Source organism: Mauremys reevesii, linkage group 18 (genome assembly GCF_016161935.1).
Source record: "Mauremys reevesii isolate NIE-2019 linkage group 18, ASM1616193v1, whole genome shotgun sequence".
Classification (NCBI taxonomy): domain Eukaryota; kingdom Metazoa; phylum Chordata; order Testudines; family Geoemydidae; genus Mauremys; species Mauremys reevesii.
Window position 1 is genome coordinate 7483083 of NC_052640.1, and position 22005 is coordinate 7505087.

Consider the following 22005-nt stretch of genomic DNA (forward strand, 5'->3'; position numbering starts at 1 on the left):
ATGAGGCCGGGCTGAGCTGAGCTCCCGGCGGTTCCCCATCCCTCGGCTAACGGGCTGCAGGCTCCGGAGCCGACCCCAACCGCGGGGTCCTTTTGAGCGTGTGGAGCTCGGCGGCGGGCGCGGGATTCCGAGCCGGGCTCCGGCGCGGCCAGGGGGCGCCCCGGTGAGCAGCCCTGGGGGCGACCTGGGTCTGAGGCGCTGCGGCCCCCGCTAACGGCTCCCATCGGCCTGTGGGAGTCGGCAGCGCGAGCTTGGCCTGAGCCCCGGCCCGGGAGAGCGTTTCCCCTCAGACTGCCTGGCACCCCCGGCGCTGGGGAGGGAATGCGGGGCGGCTCCGCTCGGCCCTCACCGCCGGGGTGGGGTGGGGGGCGAGGAGAATGGAGGCTTGGCAAACTACAAGCAGGGAAGTGGTGCCAGGGACAGGAAGTTGCCCCGGGTGTGGAGAGAGTTAAGAGTCATTGTGCTACAGGAAAGAATATTTTAGCAACCCGTAAACAGAAGTCTCTTATGTTTCCTCTGTTTGACTGGATGACTTGAGACTATACTTATACCAGAATTCATTGATGTAATTTTTTTTAACTCTTTTAGTGACCTCCGTGTACAAATAGGTGTTGGTGGACAGGCATGTAACACTGCAATTATCTGGAGCTTCTAAACTGAATCTTAAAATTGTAGAAAATATTTATCAAGACCGAATTAGCAAGTGGTGAACACCTGACCACAGAATACCTATGAATTCATCATTACCACTCTCAGCTTCACCCCAGGTAAAAAACAAACAACACTTTAAATATGTAGCAGATATAGTTTAACAGGAAAGCACTCACTGAAGTGCAGAGAGCTTCAATCAAACCTTCTAGGTATTAGTTTTTCTTCAAGCCATATATCAAAGACAGAGAACAGGTAGGATAAAGCATGCTCTCCTACTTTATACATCTTAGTAAAAAAGAAACATTGTAACCTGTGCTAATTTAACACTAGTAGAATCCTGGAAACTTGTGACAGTACAGAAAGATGAATATTTGTGGGGATTGTTCTGTAAATGTAGGCTCTGATCTTACAGACACTTAAAATTCTTGTATAATTTCTTCAAGGAAATATGTTTAATTTTACTACCAATAGTAAAATTTTGTTTGTATATGTAAATGTTTGCAGGATTGAGGCCTGAGATTGCATCAGAGGCTGAACAGTTGTTTTGAGTTACTTTATTTTTCATCAATAGTTTAGCATTTTGGGGCAGTATTCAAACCTTATTTCTTTTATTTGGTTACACTAATGTTTATTAACTCTTGACAACTGTGTATTTATCAATGTGTAAATGAGATCTCTGATCTGATTTCAGATGTGAAAAGATGTTTAATTTTAGATTAAATTTAAATATGCTAACTAATTAGTTTGGGTGATTATTGCCACATTATCAATTCTTTGTTCTTTTAATGATGGAATTTGTTTGGTCATTAGAAGTAAATTACTTTTTAGTTCTAACTTTAGGCTTTAATTGAGCTATGAAAATGCAATTTCTTTCTGATTTTATGTTGAAATTTAGGAAGGCTCTAGTGCTCTCCTTGATTTTATTTTTGGTAATTTTAAATGGCTTATTTAAAAGTTTGTTTTTAAAAATACAAGTAGCCACCTCATAGTATTATATAAAGACATAACATGTTAATTAGATAGTTTTGTGATTAATTTCTTGTTGCTTGTATATGATGGGTTAGTTTTTCTTTCTGTAGAATCCTAGCACAGACCTTGAGAGCAGCACCATTCAGAAACAGAGGAAAGAACTCCAGCTGTTAATAGCAGAACTGAAAGATCGCGATAAGGAGCTCAATGACATGGTGGCAGTGCATCAGAGACAGCTGCTAGCCTGGGAAGATGATCGACAAAAAATACTGACTCTGGCAGAACGCTGTAGCATACTAGAAAGTAAGTACTGTACAATGTAAGGCCCTGGTCCTGTCAGCAGATCCATGTAGGTAGATGCTTGTGCCCTTACAGATCCCCCTCTGTGTGTATAATGTTACAGCATGTAAAGGATGGTTTTTTTTTATTTATTTTTTATTTTTTTTTTCCCATCTTAAATGTAGTTGTCAGTATCCTTCCAGAGACAACTTCCTCAGTGGTCTGATTATTGATTGGCAGGAAATGTACCTGATGACTTGATCTTTTCCTTCTCAAACCACATGCTGATTCCATGAATCCTTACGACTGAGAAGTATCATTTAAAAAAAAATTGAATCATAAAATGATGTAGGAAAAAGAACATAATGTTGTAAATCATATCTTAGGAGTGTGCTATAGTTTATTGCTACATTAAAGCAAGAGTGTCCTTAACTTGGCTATTTGGAATTTTTTTCTGAATCAATCCTCTCTCCTTTTTTTTTTTAAACATTCCCTGGATTATTTGGATTTTACCATCTCTCTTTCTGTCCCACAGAAATCTAGCTGCTCTTCCTAGGTTATCCTTATAAGCTAACAGCCACTTTTAACTTGATTATAAAAATAATTTGGTCTATTGAGTATTGTGGAGTTTAATTTTCAAGTCACAACCTGCTACTGAAAGGTCAGCCTAGTTGGGGTGCAGCTTAAATTGTGACTGTCCCTTTTTGTGTTCAGCCCTTTGCTGTCCCCTTATCCTCAGTGGTGTCTTCCTCTATCGGCTCCACTGGGTACTTTTTTTACCTCTTCCCTCACTAACTTTCCCCTCTACATTCTCTGTACATTAAGGGTGTTGGGATTTTTGTGTATTTTAGCAATGAGATTTTTTTAGCTCTGTACGATCAGGAATTAGTGCACATCTGTGACATCATCAGGAAGGCACTGCCAGCCAATCAGAATGAGACTGTGGACAATCTGTGTATTCAGCCATGTTCAAATGGTATCTCACACAGAATATTCATTCTGTGCGTCTTAGATTACCATGGAAATACTAGAATGTCATGGAGGGAAGGATCTCTTTAGAGCTTATTAAAAGATGATTTGTTGTAGCAACTCTAAAACCAGCAAGATCCTTTGCACTTCTGAAAGAAACTATTACCTGAAAACAGTTATAATTTTTGTTTTAAGGAGCTGTAAATTTCTTCATTAGTATAACCTGTGTATCATTTATTTAAAATGCATATTTATATTGATTAATTCTCTCTGCAAACTCAAATGTACAATTAAGTAGGGAAGAAATGTCAGGTAAAAATCGATATGTCTACTTCAGGATTATGCCACTGTGCATCCATTTCTAGAAATTAAATGTGTGTTTATTTTAAAATGCTGTGTTAAAGTACTTGTACTTTTTTAAAAGATGGTGTGTGAAATATATAATTTAAACTATTTGCTCGCAATAGATACCTGATTTCTTTCCTCAGATGAACTACACAAAAGAAATGAGATGATAAGAACATTAACACAAAGATTAAAGGTCTTAGAATCTCAGCAGAATGATCGTAGGACAACACTTGAAAATACTCAACAGAAGCTTCAAGAGCTGTCCCAAAAAGCAACAGATGCAGCTCTTCATTGTCAGGCCCTGGAGGTAGGTCTTGATTAATGGCCTGACTTTGCATTCCTTGCATGCAACTCCCACTGAAGTCTGCAGATATCTTCTGCATATGACTGCAGATTTAGGCTCCTATATTGTACTTGTCTTTGGGTCAAATAATACTAGGTTAAGGTATTACTCTCAAGGTTTTGAGATTGCGGTCTCTATTTGAATGGTTTCTGGGGAGCGCCACTTACCAATGTGGGGATGCCAAAACTGCAGCCATTAAACTGACCAACTGCAGTACTTGCAATTTTATTATGAACAGTTTTAGAAAGCCATTGCTATAAATTTGAGTCACTATCATGGATTATAAAAAATCTTGTCATCAGTTTAAAGATATGTAAGTAATTAAAACTGCAGATTTTTTTAAATGTCTTTGTTCATTTGGCAATGATACCTATATCTATCTAAAACACAATTTAAAAATACTATCACAATATAGGTCAGTAATACTTTGCATTTTCTATATCCTCTCTTACCTGATGATCTTTATAAATGTGAAGTGTCACAAAAGCTCTGTGAGGCTGATAGGTGGTAGCATAACCATTTTACAGATAGATAAACAGAGGCACAGATTGGGTAAGAGACTTGGCTGTGATCGTATGAAAGAGCTGGGAATAGTACCCAGGAGTCCTAACTCCTAATCCCCTGTTCTAACCAGTAGACTATAATACAGAATGAGAAATCCATAAATTTAGCTCTGATATATACTAGCTGAACAATGCAGAGCTGCCTCCTTCTCTGTTCCCGTCCTCGACCTAGAACTCCTTGGAATAGTGTTTCCCAAACTTGGTGTTTCAATATCCAGGATTTTTTGGTCTTTGCTGCTTGTTTTTTGTTCTTAATTCTTTTTTAAGGGTAAGTGAGCTGTTAATGGTATTAAGATTCATTTTTAAGGGTCCTATTTTTTTCCCTCCAAAACTTGTTGCTATTTAAATAGAGATTTACATCTTCAAAGCCGTTTATAAATTCTTTCACCACCCCTCCTCATTTTACAGATGGATAATCTAATGCACAGAGGAGATATGACTTGTCAAAAGTAAGAGTGTAAATTTGAGAAGAACCAGGATTAGAATTTAGGAACAAGTGGCTCCCAAGCCCCAGTTTCTACTCTCTAAATTATGTTGCCTCCTTCTTAACTTTAAATGAGTTGTGCCCCTTGATGTTGAATTACTGAAAGATTGTTTAGTAACAGTGTAACTAGTCACTAGTTGATACTTTTTTCCTTCTATTTACTAGGAGAAAAATCAAAGTCTCAACTGTTCAGTGTTGGAGCTGTCTGCTAAGATAGGCCAGTTACAAGCTAGAGAACAGGAACTCATTACGATGCTGAAGCTAAAGGTAACATCTGTTATCTTCTCACTGCATGCCCAAAGTATCTGAACAAAACTCCAATACCGTTATCAAATGTGGTGTGATCAGATTGCTGGATGGTTGACTTGATTGAAAGTGGGATAAATCTTAAGCGAACCAGAAACCCATGTATTCAGAAAGCATAGTGTACTTCTGTAAACACCATTTCTGGTTGTTCAGAATTCAGAGCAAGTCTTCTCCAAATCCGCATGAGACTGTTAATAGAGTGGGAGGCTTTCACTATTGCATCTGCATCTACCAGATAAAATGAGAAATCCTAGAAAAGATGATAAAAGAAAAAATATTGAAGTATGCTTTATTTTCATATTTTTTGTAGGACAAAGATATACTTGAAGCAACCAATCACATTACTGAATTTACATCTAAATTTAAAAAGTTGGAAAGTGCATTGCGTACAGCTAAGATGTCGGAATCCAGTATCAATAAAGAAAAGCAGGATTTCAAACTGAAACTGAAACTACTAACATTTGAAATGAATAAATTAAAAGGTAAGTAATATAACTGACACCTACTCCACTGTAAATCTGAGTGTATGCTTTTCACTCAAGAACACATCTTATTTTAAAGATGACCTCAATGAAAAGACGAAAGAAAATAACGAGCAGCGGGAAGAAATCATGCGCCTCAAACAAGAAAACAACTACTTGAAGAATGAGCTCCTACTTAATGGTGAGTGAAGGGCTTTAGTGCCCAACTCTCGATGGGTCAGAGGTTTTCAGATTGTGGTCTGTGCAACACTTGCTGGTGGTCTAGAGAGAGCTATCTCATCATAGCCTTCCCTTTATTGTCACCTGTTAAATTCTGTTAAAAGAAACTAAAAGTATATTAGTAGTATGGCTTTTCTACTAAAGCTATTTATGTAGTTGCCACAGGGATCTTATGTGAGCATGAATGGGAGGGAAGGTGGTTCAGGGGGACAGTCTCTGTGTTAGTGTTTGAGACCCTCTGATCTAATGTGTTAGTAACATAGGTAAACACGAGTGACATTTTTCCCCTTCTCAAACAACTGCATAGAAAATGGTGAAACAATTAAAAAAAAAAAGCTTCTTAAACCTAGAGCTAATAAAAAGACAAGTGTCAGCAACATGGCTGGGGCTGAACTTGTGAGGTGCTCAGTGCCTTCAGCGTCTCTGATTAGCAGCAAGCAAATATTGGAAAGGAGGGAGAGTGTTCATTTGGCTGCTATTCTCCCTTAAGGCATTTTAAACCAAGAGTTCACTAACATGAAGACCTGAATAGCAAAAAGGAGTGATTGTATGTCTTGGCATGTGCACTTTGCTTTTGAGTATAAATAGTGCTGTTACTGTACTGCAGCAAAATAGTACTAAGAGAATGGCAAATTGCTGCTCTTTCAGACTTCAAAATGTACAATGGAGGTTGAAAAGACTAAATAAGATTCTGTCCCCTGCTGCGGGGAGCTTTAAGCCTCTGACCTCCCCCATCTAATCTGCGCCAAGCATTGACCCCTCATGTGTTTAAAACCATACTAGCAGCTGTTTCCCCCACACAGACAGTTTTTCATAATGGAATCTTAAAATATAAAAACAAAAAAGCCAGTGAGTGATGATGATATGAAATGTATTTTTAAAATATTGCTAGAAATTTTAGCAAAGTTGGATTTCTGTTCAGGTGAAAAACCATACCTGAATGTTTTGTTTCAGTTGGCCCATGAGGAGTGTCTGTCTTTTTCATGAAAAAGCATTGTGTTGATCTTCAGACTTTTAGGTTAATATTACTTTTTATGACAGTTTCTCGTGTGTATTTGAGATTTCTCTTGGCTGTACTTAGTTTTTCACTTTGATTTCTATGGGGAAAATTGTTTTAATCAACTTTTTTAAAACAGTTGAGAAAGCAAATAGACAAGATCAACTTCTTCAATCTGCTAAATCTAAACAAATCCGGACCAACACAGAACTGTCCAATTTGCGGCAGGTATGATCCTCATTGCATTTATTTTCTGTGTTTATGAAGGTAGCTTTCAGTAATAACATTTGTCTATAGAGAACTATATACAAATAGAATTAACAGTTCAATTAAGTAATAAAATTTTGTTCACTATTGCTAAATCATGAACTCACTGTAGATCTTGAGCTGCTTATGACTAGGAACCTATGGTATAAATCCCTATTTTTTTTATTTTATTTTTACATGCTGATTATAGTAACTAAAGGTTAAAGCACTGATTTATGTCAAAATGTTTGGTGCTGTGACAAATAAGGTCCGTATCCCACACAGACTTAAGCATATGCTCAGCTTCACCCACTGGGAGGAGTCGCACCTGCCCAGTGTAAAGTTAAGCACATGCATGAGGTTTTTTTGCAGAATTAGGGCCTAAGTCTAGGGGAAAAAATGACCACCAATTAAAATAAACGACTTTACCAAATATGTATTGCTTTGATATTTAATAAAATACATTTTCAGATTAATTTGTCATTATCTGGGGAATTAAATTTTTTAAAAATTGTGGGCCTTGTTTTCTGAGGTGCTGAGCACTCACAGTTCCTATTAAAGCAAATGGGAGCTGTGAGTGTTCCACACCTTGGAAAATCAAATCCCTTAGGACTGAAGTGAAGGGGTACTGTGGTGCTAGATGTGCTGTCCTTTTTCAGAAGAGTTGTCCTGATGACTTGTGATAATTTTAAAGATTCCATGGCACTTTTTGTAAGTGTAGCAGTGTTTTTAATCTCTGTGTGTGTGTGTGTGTTGACCATAATTCAACTCTGGTAACTTTTTTTTTAATTCGGTCTTTACGATTTCTACGTAGTATTAATTGAATATCGTGTTCTGTACTTCTTGCTGTACAATGTTTTGTGGTATTGTCATATTTTGCTAACAGCTACCCCGCCCCTTAAAAAAATGTATATGGCTGCATTTTTAATAGGGTTTAAAGTAATTTCTAGATAGAGCCATATCTTACATTCCCATTTACCCCAAACTCCCATTGGAAATGCAGGATCAGACATGTTTTTTGTTTGAATATCAGCGTTGGTTTGTAAAATGCCCTGGAGATCTTTTGAGATGTAAAGCCGTATATTAACGTAAGATGGCATAATATTCCTTCTTCAGCATTTCACTAACTGTTTTATCACTGTCTGGAAGTAGATCTATGTAAAACAGCAGCATGATCTGCAATTTCTTCATTTCAACTTGGAGAGTTCTCAAGAATTATGGCAGAAACACAAGGGGGAGGCACACAAAACAAAGTAAGCTTGGTGATGTGGCTTTCATAATTATTTAAGGAGAGAATCAATCATGTATGACACATCCAGTATTCTAAAAAATAATGTATAATACTTCAACACTTTTATAAGTTAAAATATGACACCTCTGGCCTGTGTTCAAGAGACATAGTATATGTTAGTCAGACTAGAGCATCAGCTCTGAGTCCGACAACTACTACTGTGTAAGAAAATTTTTATAAAATCAAATTACATAAACTATTAGAGTAAACCAGTGGTTCTCAAACTTTTGTATTGGTGACCCCTTTCACAAAGCAAGCCGCGGAGTGTGATTCCCCCCACCCCTTATAAATTAAAAACACGTTTTAATATATTTAACAGCATTATAAATGCTGGAGGCAAAGCACAGTTTGGGGTGGAGCTCACGACCCCCCATGTAATCACCTCATGACCTCCTGAGAGGTCCCGACCCCCAGTTTGAGAACTGCTGGAGTAAACGTAACAAATCTAGTCATAAAGGTTTCCAGTAAAATAAGCCATAATATAGTGAATAATAGTCATTTTTACCATCTCTTTATGTCTGCTTAATCATTCTACCTTGTAACATTTATTTAATGAATTTGATCTCTACTAGTGTTTCAGATTAAGTGCCTATCAGGCTTCTGGGGCTTCCTTGTTGGGGGTGTGTGTGGGTGTGTGTGTGTGTGTGTTTAATTTTTTTTAGTCAAGATTAAGTTAGTGTGTCTTCAAAAAGGTAGCTGGGAGCACTTTAGAAGAGTATTCTTCTAGTGGATGTACCTTACACTATTAGCCATGTACTTTTTAGCTGCATGCTTTTCCTCAAACAGTGTAGAATTCAAACTTCCTTTTTTTGGACACTAAATTACTTATAGTCTTAATGCTTGTTTGTACATTCATTTTATGTACAGTATAAAGCTTATTTTCTCTCACCTTTAATATTTTTTGTTTATGTTGAATGTCAGCAGTGGTTCTCAACCTGTGCTCCGCAGACCCATGGGGGTCTGCAGATTGTCTGATTTCCAAAGGGGTCTGTACCTCCATTTGAAATTTTTTCAGGGGTCCACAGATGAAAAACATGTCGATAACCACTGTCCTAGATGAAACTTTCCTTGTTTTCCAGGATGAAGTCAATCCTGAGAGACTGATACGTTGGTGTCCATTTCTCTCTTTTGTGAAACTGCTAAAGAGAGGTCTGGAGATATGGAGCAGCATAAAACTGGCCAATTATAGTATCTAATTTTTTAAAAATTCAAATGGCTTTTGTTTTCAGTCTGGAAAAACAGAGCACAATTTATAGTTTCAAGTTGAATTTCTACAGTGTATAATATGGGTAAAATATAAAAAGACTCTCTGTTCCTGATCCTGCAATGTACAATGCATGGATTGACAGCCCTGCCAATGGGGTTCTGTGTAAGCACAGATCTTCGCCTGTGTATCGCACATCTAGCACAGGATGAAGCCACAATTATACAAAGTGTGGTTTATACCAAATACAATTCACATATTAAATGCAGTATTTATAACTAGAGTTCTTTATCATGCCATTGTAGCATAGGTTTGGTATTATCAGACCTTGAAAGTAGCAACGAAAAAGACACAGTTAGCAGTGAAGGCACTCAGAAGATACCTAAGGAATATGGAACTACACAAACTCAGAAATGCAGTCTAAAAAAAATCTGTAATATGTGTGAAGCAGAGAATAGCCAGCTAACTAATGTGTCAGACATGGAGGAAAGTACCTTGGCTCACTTAAATCGGCTTCAGAAAATCTTTAAAGGCTTATCACATGGACAAAAGACTTTGTTTATGGAAGATGAAAAGCAGAATGCTTCGGTAAGCACAGATGAACTAGACATCGGAACTGTATCTGATAGAAACAGTATGAGGTCTGTGGAAGGCAGGGAAACATCTCAAACTTCACAAGATGTATTTCTAAGCAGAGACCAGAAAAACTTTGGAGCATCTTTACCTATACACGAGCATTGGCTCAACTTCAGTCCTCATTTAGATTCGTTGAATTGCTGCTGTTCTGGGTCAAAGCAGTCTGACAGAACTGATGTTGAATGTAATGATCAGACAGAGACAGTGGGAATTTTATGTGACCGAAAAAGCAGTGTGTCTCCTGGTACACTTCCCATAGATGAATCTGGCTTCTGTACTCTTAACTCCATCATAGATAAAGCTGCATGTTATAAGCCAGTATCAGATCTGGAATGGATGCAGATTTTCAGACCAATAGAAGGAGATGGAAATGTGTGGTGCAGAGCAGTTTGCAACTGTCCCAAGACTGCACATGGAATAAAAAGTACCAGCTTAAAAAGGTTATGTATTTGTTACATTTGAAAACCCAAATATATAGATACAGCTATAATTATGTAGAAATCTGGACTACCTCTTGACAACTTTATTTAACCTATACAAGATTTAAAATAATCCATATTAGGTTTTAAAGGAAGACTAGCAACTTGAAACTAAGTAAATTTAAAATTACGTAGTTTCAAGTATCACATTTTTCTGTTCTTATTTTTTTTCCCCCCTCCGGTTGTGTGAAAGACCCAGACAAACAAGGGAAGCTCTGAAATTGACTACACAATGTGCTGTCAAATGCACAACATATCAAATTTAGGGGGAAGAGTGGATTTCTTTAATTTTTTTGTTTAAAAAAAAAAAACAAAAAAAAGTTTAGTTATAGTGTTACCAGTATCACTAGTAGATTAAAAAAGAAAAATCTTCACACAGAAGAGGGATTCTTTTTAAGATATCAAATCTAGTCGCTGTGTGAAGTTTTTATTGCCCTTTTTGATTTCAGTTGGCAACTCAATAAGTGTCTGGAAAAGGATGTAAAATCCATGCCTTTTTTTACATATGCTGCTTCAAATTAGTTGAGGAAAGAAAATGAAATAACTTGTAAGTTTAATAATAAACCAAACCCATAGCTTAATATGGTGTTGATCCCACAATAACCTTAGTTATCTGACACATTTATTGATCTTGAGATCCCCCGTGTCATATTAGAAAAAATTGAGATGTAGTCAGAGGCGAGTGGGATGGAGAACAAATTTCTGCATCTTGAGAAGTTTTAAAGAAATACTGGTATATTTTGCAGGCTTTGGGAGCCCTCTAAGGAAACATTTATGTACAGAGTGTTAGGCTGACAATAGGCAAGGAAATTCAAAGCTCTCACTATTCTCGTGGATATACCATGACAGCAGTTGTTCACTGAGGAGCAGTTCCCTTCATTTTCCCTCCTCAGATTGCCTACTTTTTTTTTTCAGTTATCAACATTATTGTACAAGAACTTAATCCTTTGGATGACTTTACAAAGAATTCATCCCTATTCCCACTTAGCTCTCCACTAGACACAGAAGAGGTCCATCTCTTCAGCTGGTGTAAATCAGATAGCACAATTGATTGCAGTAGATTTACACAGACTTACACTAGTTGAGGATCTTGCCCAGAGAATATATTCCAACATCCTATTGTATGAACTTTTATGTAGGGGCATGTCTAAGGTACTGACTCTTGTTGTTGAATTGTTTTAAAACAAGAAAGAAAATGTTGTATAGGTCTATTTCACTTCAGGGACAAAAGAATGATGAATAGGCATCCGTTTGAAATGGAATGCTGTTCTGGAGCATTCCCACATAGCTTAGAAACCAGCTTTTTTTAATTTGGTTAAAGTTACTTCGTACTGTTCCTAAATCATCTCCCCCTCTACTCCCCTTTCTTCTACCGCCACCCACCCACCCCGAAAAAACAAAAACCTTGCACCCTTTCCTAGGAATCACTACACTCCCATTCCAGTGAATTCCTGGTTGAGAAGTAGAGTTATGAACTTTAACTTAATCCCTTTGTCTCCCCCCCCCCCACCACCCCAAAGTCACACTTGTGAACAGAGTCAAACTTGGTAGTGCAGGGAAGCGCAGATGTCATTTCCTTCTGCCAGTGAAGGCCACTCTACCTAGCATGGGTTTTGCCCCGTGGGGTGCAGGTGGTGCTTCTACTGTTGCCCTCCCCTGAGGATTTTTCTTCATAGGAGCCCAACGGATGGAAGATGTGCTGTCCTGGCCACATCAGTTTCCCAGCCAGTGCTATCCACTTTGCGAATCTGCACTAAATGCTTATTCACCCCTTGGATGAGGGGAGGTTGAAGGTACCTTTTGCCACCACAAACCTGCTCACTGTGAATTTACTGTTGCTTGGGGCCTTTGCTAGGGTTTGCACTTTTATCCAGGGCTTGCTTCTTGTTTCTGTTGTCTCTTGATGATAGCTTAATTCGGTATTCAGTCAGCAAAGGAGGGTTCTTCCCTTGTCAGTCCATCTGACATTTTGGCATGTCATTAGTTTTTGTAATAACTGGCAAAAGGGATCTTAACTCAGCTGATGAACTACCATATTTTATCACAAGAGATTGTGAAATGTGATACTGATGGAGTAATCTCTATTTTCTATACTACAGTGACTTTATTTCTGTTGTACTAACAGTTGCTATAATTTTGTCTAATGGAAGTGAATGCGGGTTATATTTTTGAAGTTAGAGCATGAGACTGGTTGCTCACTGTACTATTGCTGGCCTGCGTTCTGTTTGGTTTAAACAAGGCCCATTTGTATCTTGAACCAAACCACTCATGCCAAATTCAAGCCTGTTTGTTTCCTTTTTCCATTCCCCACCCTGTCTACTTCAAAGCTGGATCATGGTGTGGAATGACCTCCTAAACTAAGAGTGGCAGACCCTCAACTTCTCCTCATTCATAGCCCTCCTAAAGAGTTCTTTATTCTAAAAGGCTCACAAACATTGGAGTATGTCAGTCAAATGCACTCTGTACTGCACCATTTTATAAGCAGGTAACTAAAATTAAACAAAACTGTTCTGAGATAACGTGTTCCTTTGAGTCTTCCAAAGCATCTTTCTTGGATTGTAAATTCTTTGGGTTAGGAATTGTCTGTATTGGCCCTGTAAAGTGTGGTGCTTAATGGTGATGCTTAATGAATGTCGGGTTGCATATAAAAATGCATGCTGCTATTTGATAATTCCCTGTAGATGCAGAAATGTGTCCAAAAAGGTGCTTTTGCTTGTTAGAGAGGATTACAGGAAAACATGTGAGGGATGGTCACTTCTTAATTTTTAACATTTTTAAAATAAGAATACACAACATTTAAAAAGCTCCATTAAAGTTAAATTGATTCATTTAGTAGCTGGAAACTACTAGTAAACCCCTGAGCCCACATGTAAACAATTGTGAATAAGCTGCAGACTACACCGGACATTCTGTGTAAGCAGACCACAGGATGCAGGTGATCTTATTTATTGTTTAGAATCATTGCAACTTGCTGGCTTTCTAGCAATTACCCCAGTTCAGTGTTTCTAACATCTATTTAGAGTGCTAGTACAGTGCATTTCCTGTGCTGCTCTATGTGAATGGATTGATTTCTGGCTGGCTGAAGCTTTTATTATTTTTTTTGTAAGACTTTTTAATTAGTAATTGGCTGATTAAACTACAGAGCAGTCAGAGAGGTTTGCATAGATTCCATGTGGTGTATTGTGACTACGTTTTGTCTTGAAGTATGGTAGTTCCCCCTATCCTTGAGCAATATTCTTATCAAGGGTAGAAAGTAAAATTAATTTTTATTAGAGAAAGAGAAAGTGTAACGTTCAGTTCCTTGATGTGCACGTTGTGGGATATCCTAATGTTGAACGGAAAGTAAGTGTGCTAGAGAGGGCTTTGTGGTGCTATGGTTGAGTATCCTGATAGTAGCGGGTCAGTGCTTGGACACTGGTATTGTGTTGGATGTAGCTATTGCCTTAACTTGCAATTTAATTGCTTTTTTAATATGTGGTGGTGTGAAGAAATATACTTGAGCAGCCTGAACCCTAAATTAATTTTTTTTTTGGTATGTGGAATTATGTATAGGTTGAAGTCCTCTTGGCATAAAAAAGCTTTACATACATATAAAATATTAGTGATATAACTTTGGAATTTTCTCTCTTCTGAGTATACTAACTTTTCTAATAAGTGATGGTCTAAAGTTCTGCAGAGAGAACTGAAGGTATAAAGAGACGATGCTGCATGTGAAGTTCTAGGCTGAAAAGGTCTTGCATGCTGTTGGTTGTGTCACCAAAGGTCAGGCCTGATCCTACACTGCCTGATGTTTACCTCCTGACAGAGCTGAAACAATGCACTTTTTTAGCTTCATGCTCTGAAACCCTATCCAGGCAGTTGAGTGTTAGCTGTAGTTACAATTTCTCATAAATTGTATTTAAATTCTGTCTCTCTCTTCCCCCCCCCCCACTATCACCAAAAAAACCCAGTGTAGTCAAGGATGGGAGGAAGCTGACCAGTGATGTCCAAAGTGGGGAAATAACTTTTTAAACTCTTAAAATTTTCACTTTAATATTAAAAGCTACATTTTTAGACTTGTTTAAAGGAGGTTTTTAATAGGGAAATAGGTAGAGGCAGAAAATGAAAGCATAGGGTGCTGCTTTCATTTAGATATTTTGAGGTACCTTGATTTTTTTTGTGCTATCATTTAAGGTAAACATGCGAAAAATATGCTTAGCATATCTGCTGCTTCATGGAAGTATTTCAGGATTCCTCTCTTATACTCAGAAAATAAGGCTGGATCCATCAAAGCACTTAAGCATGTGAATAACACTGAGAGTAATGTAATTGACGTAGTTATACATGTACTTGACTGCTTTGCTGGATCAAGGCCTAAGTATATTTATGTTGCATTATGACTTTTCTTAGTGATTTTACTGGTGATATTGTTTCAGGAAATATCTTAATTTTATTGACAGTGAAGAACGTGTGGATCTGAATTCCTTTTACTTGGACTCTCCCTGTTTGACGTCCACACAGAAGAGAGATGGGCCCCAGAAATGTGAGAGATTCTTCGATGCAGACCTCCCTTCAGAGATCAGTAACTTATCAGTGATTCAGTCAGCAAATAAGTGCACCAGTCCTACTATCAACTATGTCAGTATCTAGCTTCATAATGTGGTACATTAGTTTTAGGATGGCTGAGTGAATTTACTTTCACAAGAGTGGGTTTGTGTCTGGTTTTTATTCTTTTTATCTATGAAGTAAATTGGACTTTTAAAAAGGGTTTTAAAGAGTATTGCGAAGTCACAAATCATGTTTAAAAAAACCTGGTTTTTATTTTTACATTGAGTTATAGATTATTAAAACTGGAATCACTTTAAAAGTCTCACCTGCTTATCATGTCTGTGCCTTTTTAAAAATATTTGGTTCTGTTTAGTCAATTAAAATAATTTCACTTCCAGTTTCCCACCATGAGTTAGCATGATTTTGCAGTATTTAGGCTGCAAATGCTGCAGGGAAAATGATGCTGGCCTTATTGATGGTGCCAGCATAGGGGGCAAAGCCAGAGGGTCTTCCCTTTGCATCAGGGACCAGGTAATAGCAAACATGCTTGCAAAGCGCTAGTCACCATTAGTCAATCCCAGTAAATCTTGGGATCTTAGAATGACTGACTGGGTGCTTCTATTAGAGGTTGTTCCTTTGTTCTGCTTGCTGACTAGAAACTTCGTCCCTCCTTCCCATCTCTCTATTCATATTCTTCTTAGTCATTACAATATTGCTGTTGCATGGTTATAATCAGCTTTTGCACTGTCTTGATTCCAAGTGTTGCCAGTCTGTGTTTGTTTTTTGGGTTGTGCTGGTTGGATTTATTTATAGATTGCAGGCAATGTTGAGTAGATTTCTGTTTGCACCTTTTGTGGGTTTTGTTCTGTCCATCTGATAAGTATTGCAACTCAAGCTTGATCCTACGAGCAGGAGGTTAGTTCACCATTCCCACATGGGAGACTTCAAATCAGTCATTAAAACTGTTGGGGCAGGCATGGGTTGTCTCCTGGTCCCTCTCAGATCTGGTGTATCCCCAAATTCCCATTCTTTACATATTGGGCATCAACCCACCATTCAGTTTCATTTGGGTCTGTGGGAACCCCATTGTGTGAGGAAAATGAGCAATAACCCAGCACAGCACCTTGTAAGGTGTCATTTAGGCTAACTGAAGACCTAATAGGCCTAGGATTAGGATCTAGGCCTAAGAATTAAACATGCCTCTCTAAACCTGGAGATATGCTGCTTGTTTATAAGTATAGAAATGGGGAGGATCACATTTTCAGTTACCACCAGCTGACTTCCCTTTCAGCAGCTGCCAGGACAAGTTGCTTTATTGAAACTAGTAAGAAATTTGCTGCCTATTCTATTTGAAACACTAGTTTTTGTCTCCTTATTGACACCTGTCTTTAACAGTAATTGGGTGTGTGGGGGGGGGTGCATAGCTATATGAAACCTGTTACCCTGCACAGACTTTTCAATGGAAATATTAGCAGTTAAATGTGTAACAATTACAGATTCTGGAATGGTGTTGTATGGTACAATGTATTTCAAAGTTAGTTGGTTTTTTTTGTTTTGTTTTTCTGTTTTAATAAATAATGCCAAGTGGTAAATCTTCACATTTGCAACCAGTGAACATGTTTTAAAATTATCATTTAATAACTTTGGTTCAATTTTTGTTTGTTCTAGGACTCCTGTTCACCAACAAGTAAGCTCCAGCGTTTGCTGGCTGAGTCTCGACAGATGGTGGCTGATCTGGAGCTTAGCACGCTGCTCCACATTAACCCCTGTTGCAGTCCCAGCAGCAGCAGTGTTAATATGGTATTTATCACTTTAATATGGCTAGATCTAGAATGTTGGGAAGAGTTACTGTGAACATTCTTTTCCTTTTGCTTGGCTTGCACTATGATATAGACAAAGTACTCTTAATACTTTACTGATGAGGAAAATGATTGGATATTTATGATAGTGTCTGAGCCAAATTTGGCTCAGTCTTGCACCCCTCATTCTTCATACGATCAGGACAGAATTTGGCTTGTGTTTCTAAACACACGGAAGGAAGAAGTTGTTCTGGAGCAAGTTGTGGCAGAACAGCAGATAATGAACATAATTCTGATCTTAACTCATCCTTCTTATGCTAGGTATTTTGGGGGAGGAAGGTGATATCAGAGATTAATGTGTGGTGTATATGTGATCTGTTCTGGTACAGGCATATATCACAGCATAAATACTCTTTTTTTTTTTGTAACAGGTTAATTTCTTTAGTTCTTTCATTGCAAGATTAAAGATAATGTATTAAATCACAATGGAAATGCATGAATATAATCTGTATGCAGTTATCACAGAAAATGGTTTTACCAGTGTGTCCTATTAGGAAGATTCTGTACACAGAATATTGACATTAAACTTGGAGTATGAGCTGTCTTCAAACCTGAAGATTAAAACTTTGATCTAGTTTCTAAATAGTTTTTAAAAACCATATTTAACAGGGTTTATCCTAATCTACCCTGGCCAACTAATCTGTCTTGAAATGGAGTTCACTGAGGCTGTTTTTAAACTTGGGCTTTATACCATTTAAGGCATATTTTAAAGGATCCAACATAAGCCTTTGGCAGGTGTAAGTTTGTCCCTGCTGGGTTATATTCTCTTAATTTTAGTTATTTTCTGCTGTCAGCTGCTGGGACAGTTATAGGTAAAATAATCTCAATCATTATAATGCATTATTCTAGGTGTAAATAAAACTCTTCTTCTACCTCTTTGCCTTACGTACTCATCATATTTCAAATCTCATCTGAAAATTTTTCTCCCTAGCCTACACCTATTAATTTCATGCTCCTGCTACAATTTTATTTTTACATCATAATTATATTGGGTTTTTGCATGAAAGATTCTCTACAAAATAGCATTATATTAGGTGCCGTCTTAGCGGTAGATTGCTCAATTAGGGCAGATAAATGCATATGCCATATCCCTACTTCTCTGGTGAAAAGAAAAAGGCGGGAAAGAATGAGATGAGTTGGAGAGCACATAATTACTTTTCTCCAGTTTTGAACTCTGCAGCTGCATCAGTTTTTATGATCCACTGTGAAGTTAAGTCTGTACTTAATCTTTTTATTTTATATTATAGACAACAGAACTTACAGAAGCTCTTTGCAAAGTGCAACTGCCGGCTATGGAAGAAAGTGAGACAAAACTTTCACTGTTTTCTTTATGATCTTGAGTAAGTCTTTGGGTTTTTTCTTGTCTTTTTTTATTTTGTAATGTTTACAAAAGCAGCATTAATATGTTTTTTTTTTCCCCGCTTAAGATGGGCCTAGTACAAAGCTCTAAGTGCGTCTACAATAAAACCCATATACATGAGACACACAGCGGCAAATCAATGTTAGCTAATGCAGCCAGTAAGTCCTCAGACTTCATTCTCCCTCTGAAAAACCCTGGGCAGTTAAGCCTTGAAACTCAAGCCCTGATCATGCAATTCATTCCATGTGGGTGATGGTCTGTACTGCACAGAGCCCCACTGAAATTAGTGAATCTCTGGGAGGGCACAGCAATTCTTTCCATGTGCAACAGATTACTGGACCAAAGAAGTAGGGAGTGAATTCTGGATTTAAGGGTCCTTTACTCAGAATGCTCTGTCCCCCAGCTCCCAGAACTGGAAATCTAGAGATGGTCATATGGAGCAGACCTCAAGCCTCAGGGAAATAAGGCTGACTCTAAAGTGAAATCTATGATTAGTTTTTTTTTGTTTTTTTGGGTCCTGTCTCCTCCCACCTTCCCCCTCCCCCCCAAAAAAAAAAATTCCCACTGTTTGCTACCACCAGTCCAGCACCACCAGTTGGAGTACTAATGTAGACAAGGGACTTGCAGCCAGCAATTTAAGCACCATGTTGTCTAGACCTATTCTGAGCTGGGTGAGATGACATGGTTAAATGCTGCCTGGGATATGAACCAGAGTTATTAACAAAAGAAAAATGTTGAATTAAAAAAACCCACTATAGATGCAGCCAAAGATGTATAGAATCAAAGCCATTATGGACTTTATATGTCAATACCAACAGCCTGATTTGCGTCTGGAAACCAGTCAGGCACTTAGTGTGGATGTGATATGCTCAAGAGGCAATACACTGGAAAATGCTGCACAGCCTGATCCTGATCCAGCAAAGCACTAAGAACCTGTTTAACTTTAAGCACGTGGGTGATCTAATTTACTTCAACCAACAGAGAACTGAAGAAAGGAACTTGTCCACAATCACTCACTGCAAATCCTTAACAAATACTCCTAGACACTGTTGCATAGTTCCTATTTAAACTGCCTTAAAAATTGATTGAATCTAAAACAATCCTCACAAAGTTTATAGCAGACCAGAAATAACTAATGTATGTTTGTACATTTTTATTTAGAGGCATAATCAATTAATGTTAACTGCTTTGAAATCCTCAGCTGGAAGGTGCTCTGTCTTAATTTCCTATTTAATTGCCAAAGCTTTGGCCATCTTGGGTTTCATCAGTCTGTCATTTTTCCTCTGGGAAAGAGAATCATTTGGAGGGAGTCTAAAAGTCCTAAAACAGGTGAAAGCAATGAGAAAAATGATATGTTAAGCTCTTGGTAGCTATGGCATGTACCATTGCTTGTAAATCCTGACTCTCAGGATTACACAGGGCAAAAAGGAGTAGTCCTTGTGCAATGAGAATTGCAGACCTGTTAGGTGTTTACACAGACATGAAAAGAATGTATGTAGCGACCCTCCAGTCATCTCCCTGAGGGAGACTGCTCATATGCACTTCATTCTATAAAATAACCTTTTTTTTTTTCCCCCCTCTTGACATCTCATGTCTTTACTGGTATTTCTATTTCTTATGCCATGAAAAATAATTCAGAGTTGTAGTTTCAATTTGTAATAGTAGTGGTAACTTTTCAATATGTTTTTAACTGAGTTTTCTCTTTCTCTTTTCTTCCTCCCCCCCTTCCCCCCCCAAACCAGGTTCCTTGCATGTTATCTGGAAGAAACAAAGATGACATCCTTACTATCTGGCAAGAACAAAGATGATGTCCTTATTAATTAAAATACATTTTGAGAAGCAAAGATCATTACCATATATAAGCTACAATTAACAGTTACTGAACATTTGCTCATATTTCTCATGAATGTTTGAAAATTTTGCAAGTGCCAAAAAGATGTGACCGTATGCTAGAATGTATTCTATATTTGAATAATAATTTAGAATTATGCTAAGATGAAAAACTGCTTTTTTTTTTTTTATAGATCAGTACTCAGGTTAAATGCTAGTTTGTTTTAAAGTAAGAATACAAAATGGGTAATTGTTTACTCCATAAAGGTGACATATTTTTTAAAATATAGAACTATTTTTATTACTACTCCCATAGCTGTGCATATTTGGTATTTAAAATGTATAATAGCAAAGTGTTCACTCCTGTTTAGTCCATTGTTTTAGTTCTGGACATTTTGCCATGTAAATAGATATGAATAATGGTTATAAGAAGTTTGTGAATTAGTGAAGTAACCAGGATATACCTCCTACATTGCTGAAATTTACGAGACCTTTCACCCACAAGATGGGCAAAATAACTCTCCCTAGTCATGAGCTATTTATTCTAACACAAGCTTCTAAGATCATGAGTTGATATGGATGTTTTTAGCAATATATGACATGGATTTAAAGTGTAGTCTTTTTAAATATTTTAACTATGCCTTGTGTATCTGTGACCGATCAGAAAAGTAGAAATGACTCATTATTGCATTTGAAAATATTTTTAACCAAAAAAAGGCCATACAACCTAATAAATACCATTTTTTTCACTTCTTAATCTCTTCCTTACATCTTAGTTTTGACATTTAACCAGTTATTGACTACGAATGTACTAGGTCTCAAATCTAGAATTAATTTGGGGGCTTCCAAAAAAAAGATCTTGGAGTTAAATGGAGTTTGATAGTTCTCTTCACGCCCAGTGTGCAGGAGCAGCAAAAAAAAAAAAGGAAAACAGGATGTTAGGAATCATTATAGAGAAATAAGAGAAGAGAGAGATATTATTATATTATATTATATAATCCATATAATAATCACATATCTGTACAGATGTGATACTGTGTCTCCTCTCAAAACCTCAAAAAAAAAAAAAGAAAACTAAAAAAGAGAAAGAAAAAAAAAAGAAGGGTTTAAAGAAGAGGTTTATGAGGAGAGAGGAAAGAAGAAAGAGAAAGATTAGGGAGGCTAAAAAGAGAAGACTAAAGAAGAGAAGATAGGGGGGTATATATAATGATGAGAGAAATGGAATGAGATAAGGAAGAAAAGTTTATTTATTTATACCCATAAGAAAATAATAAGGAAAAAGAAAAAAAAAAAAAAACCAAAAAAAAAAAATAAAAAAAAAGTTTCTTCTTCTTCACTTCTCACAACTCAACGAACTCCTTACCTGAGGAGGAGGTGAGGAGGTAGAGAGACTATAACAATGTTTAAAGGGGGGGGATAAATTAAATTCATGTGACTAAGTCCATAAATGGCTATAGGATGGATGGATAAGAATGGTGTCCCCTCCCTCTGTCTGAGGTGGAGGGATGATGATGGGAGAGAGAGAGATCTTGATCATTGCCTGTTAGATTCACTCCCTCAGGGGCACCTGGCATTGGCCACTGTCGGTAGACAGATACTGGGCTAGATGGACCTTTGGTCTGACCTGGTACGGCCTTTCTTATGTTCTAGTATCACAGCTCCTATCATGCATAAATCCTGGCTCACTCTGTGGCACTGGTGGGAGGGAAGGATCCCTGCTCTGAGATTTGCATGACAAGAACTAGTTTAAAACTTTCAAAATATTTTTTTTAAGCAGCTGATGCTCAAATTCCCTATCTGCTAATGAGCACTATAGTTAACAGTAGTCCTTGAGAATATTAAGTGGAGCACAGCAGGGTAAAAAGCATATATGGTAAGTTCATGATGCTAGCACTAAGGCCTGGTCTAGCCTGTGTCTTTGCACCAATTTAACTAAATTTGGTACATTTAAAAAAAAAAAACT

General features: G+C 37.5%; 1 protein-coding gene across 7 annotated transcripts in view; it reads left to right on the forward strand.

Moving 5' to 3' along the window:
* The window catches only part of CCDC62 (coiled-coil domain containing 62), a 21423-nt gene extending 632 nt beyond the window's left edge, over positions 1–20791 (forward strand). Inside the window, exons 1-14 of one of the 7 annotated variants that reach the window (XM_039504676.1) lie at positions 33–163; positions 589–767; positions 1731–1923; positions 3357–3523; positions 4772–4873; positions 5223–5394; positions 5474–5575; positions 6750–6838; positions 8009–8109; positions 9657–10427; positions 14906–15083; positions 16662–16793; positions 18100–18192; positions 19955–20791. In XM_039504676.1, coding sequence (XP_039360610.1) covers positions 732–767; positions 1731–1923; positions 3357–3523; positions 4772–4873; positions 5223–5394; positions 5474–5575; positions 6750–6838; positions 8009–8109; positions 9657–10427; positions 14906–15083; positions 16662–16793; positions 18100–18186 — 2130 coding nt within the window. In that variant the 5' untranslated portion in view covers positions 33–163; positions 589–731 and the 3' untranslated portion in view covers positions 18187–18192; positions 19955–20791. Of the gene's footprint in view, positions 1–32; positions 164–588; positions 768–1730; positions 1924–2965; positions 3181–3356; positions 3524–4771; positions 4874–5222; positions 5395–5473; positions 5576–6749; positions 6839–8008; positions 8110–9656; positions 10428–14881; positions 15084–16661; positions 16794–18099; positions 18193–19954 lie in introns of those variants that run through there. The other 6 variants (XM_039504675.1, XM_039504678.1, XM_039504681.1 and 3 more) reach the window with 6 other exon arrangements.
* The last annotated feature ends 1214 nt before the right edge of the window (positions 20792–22005 follow it).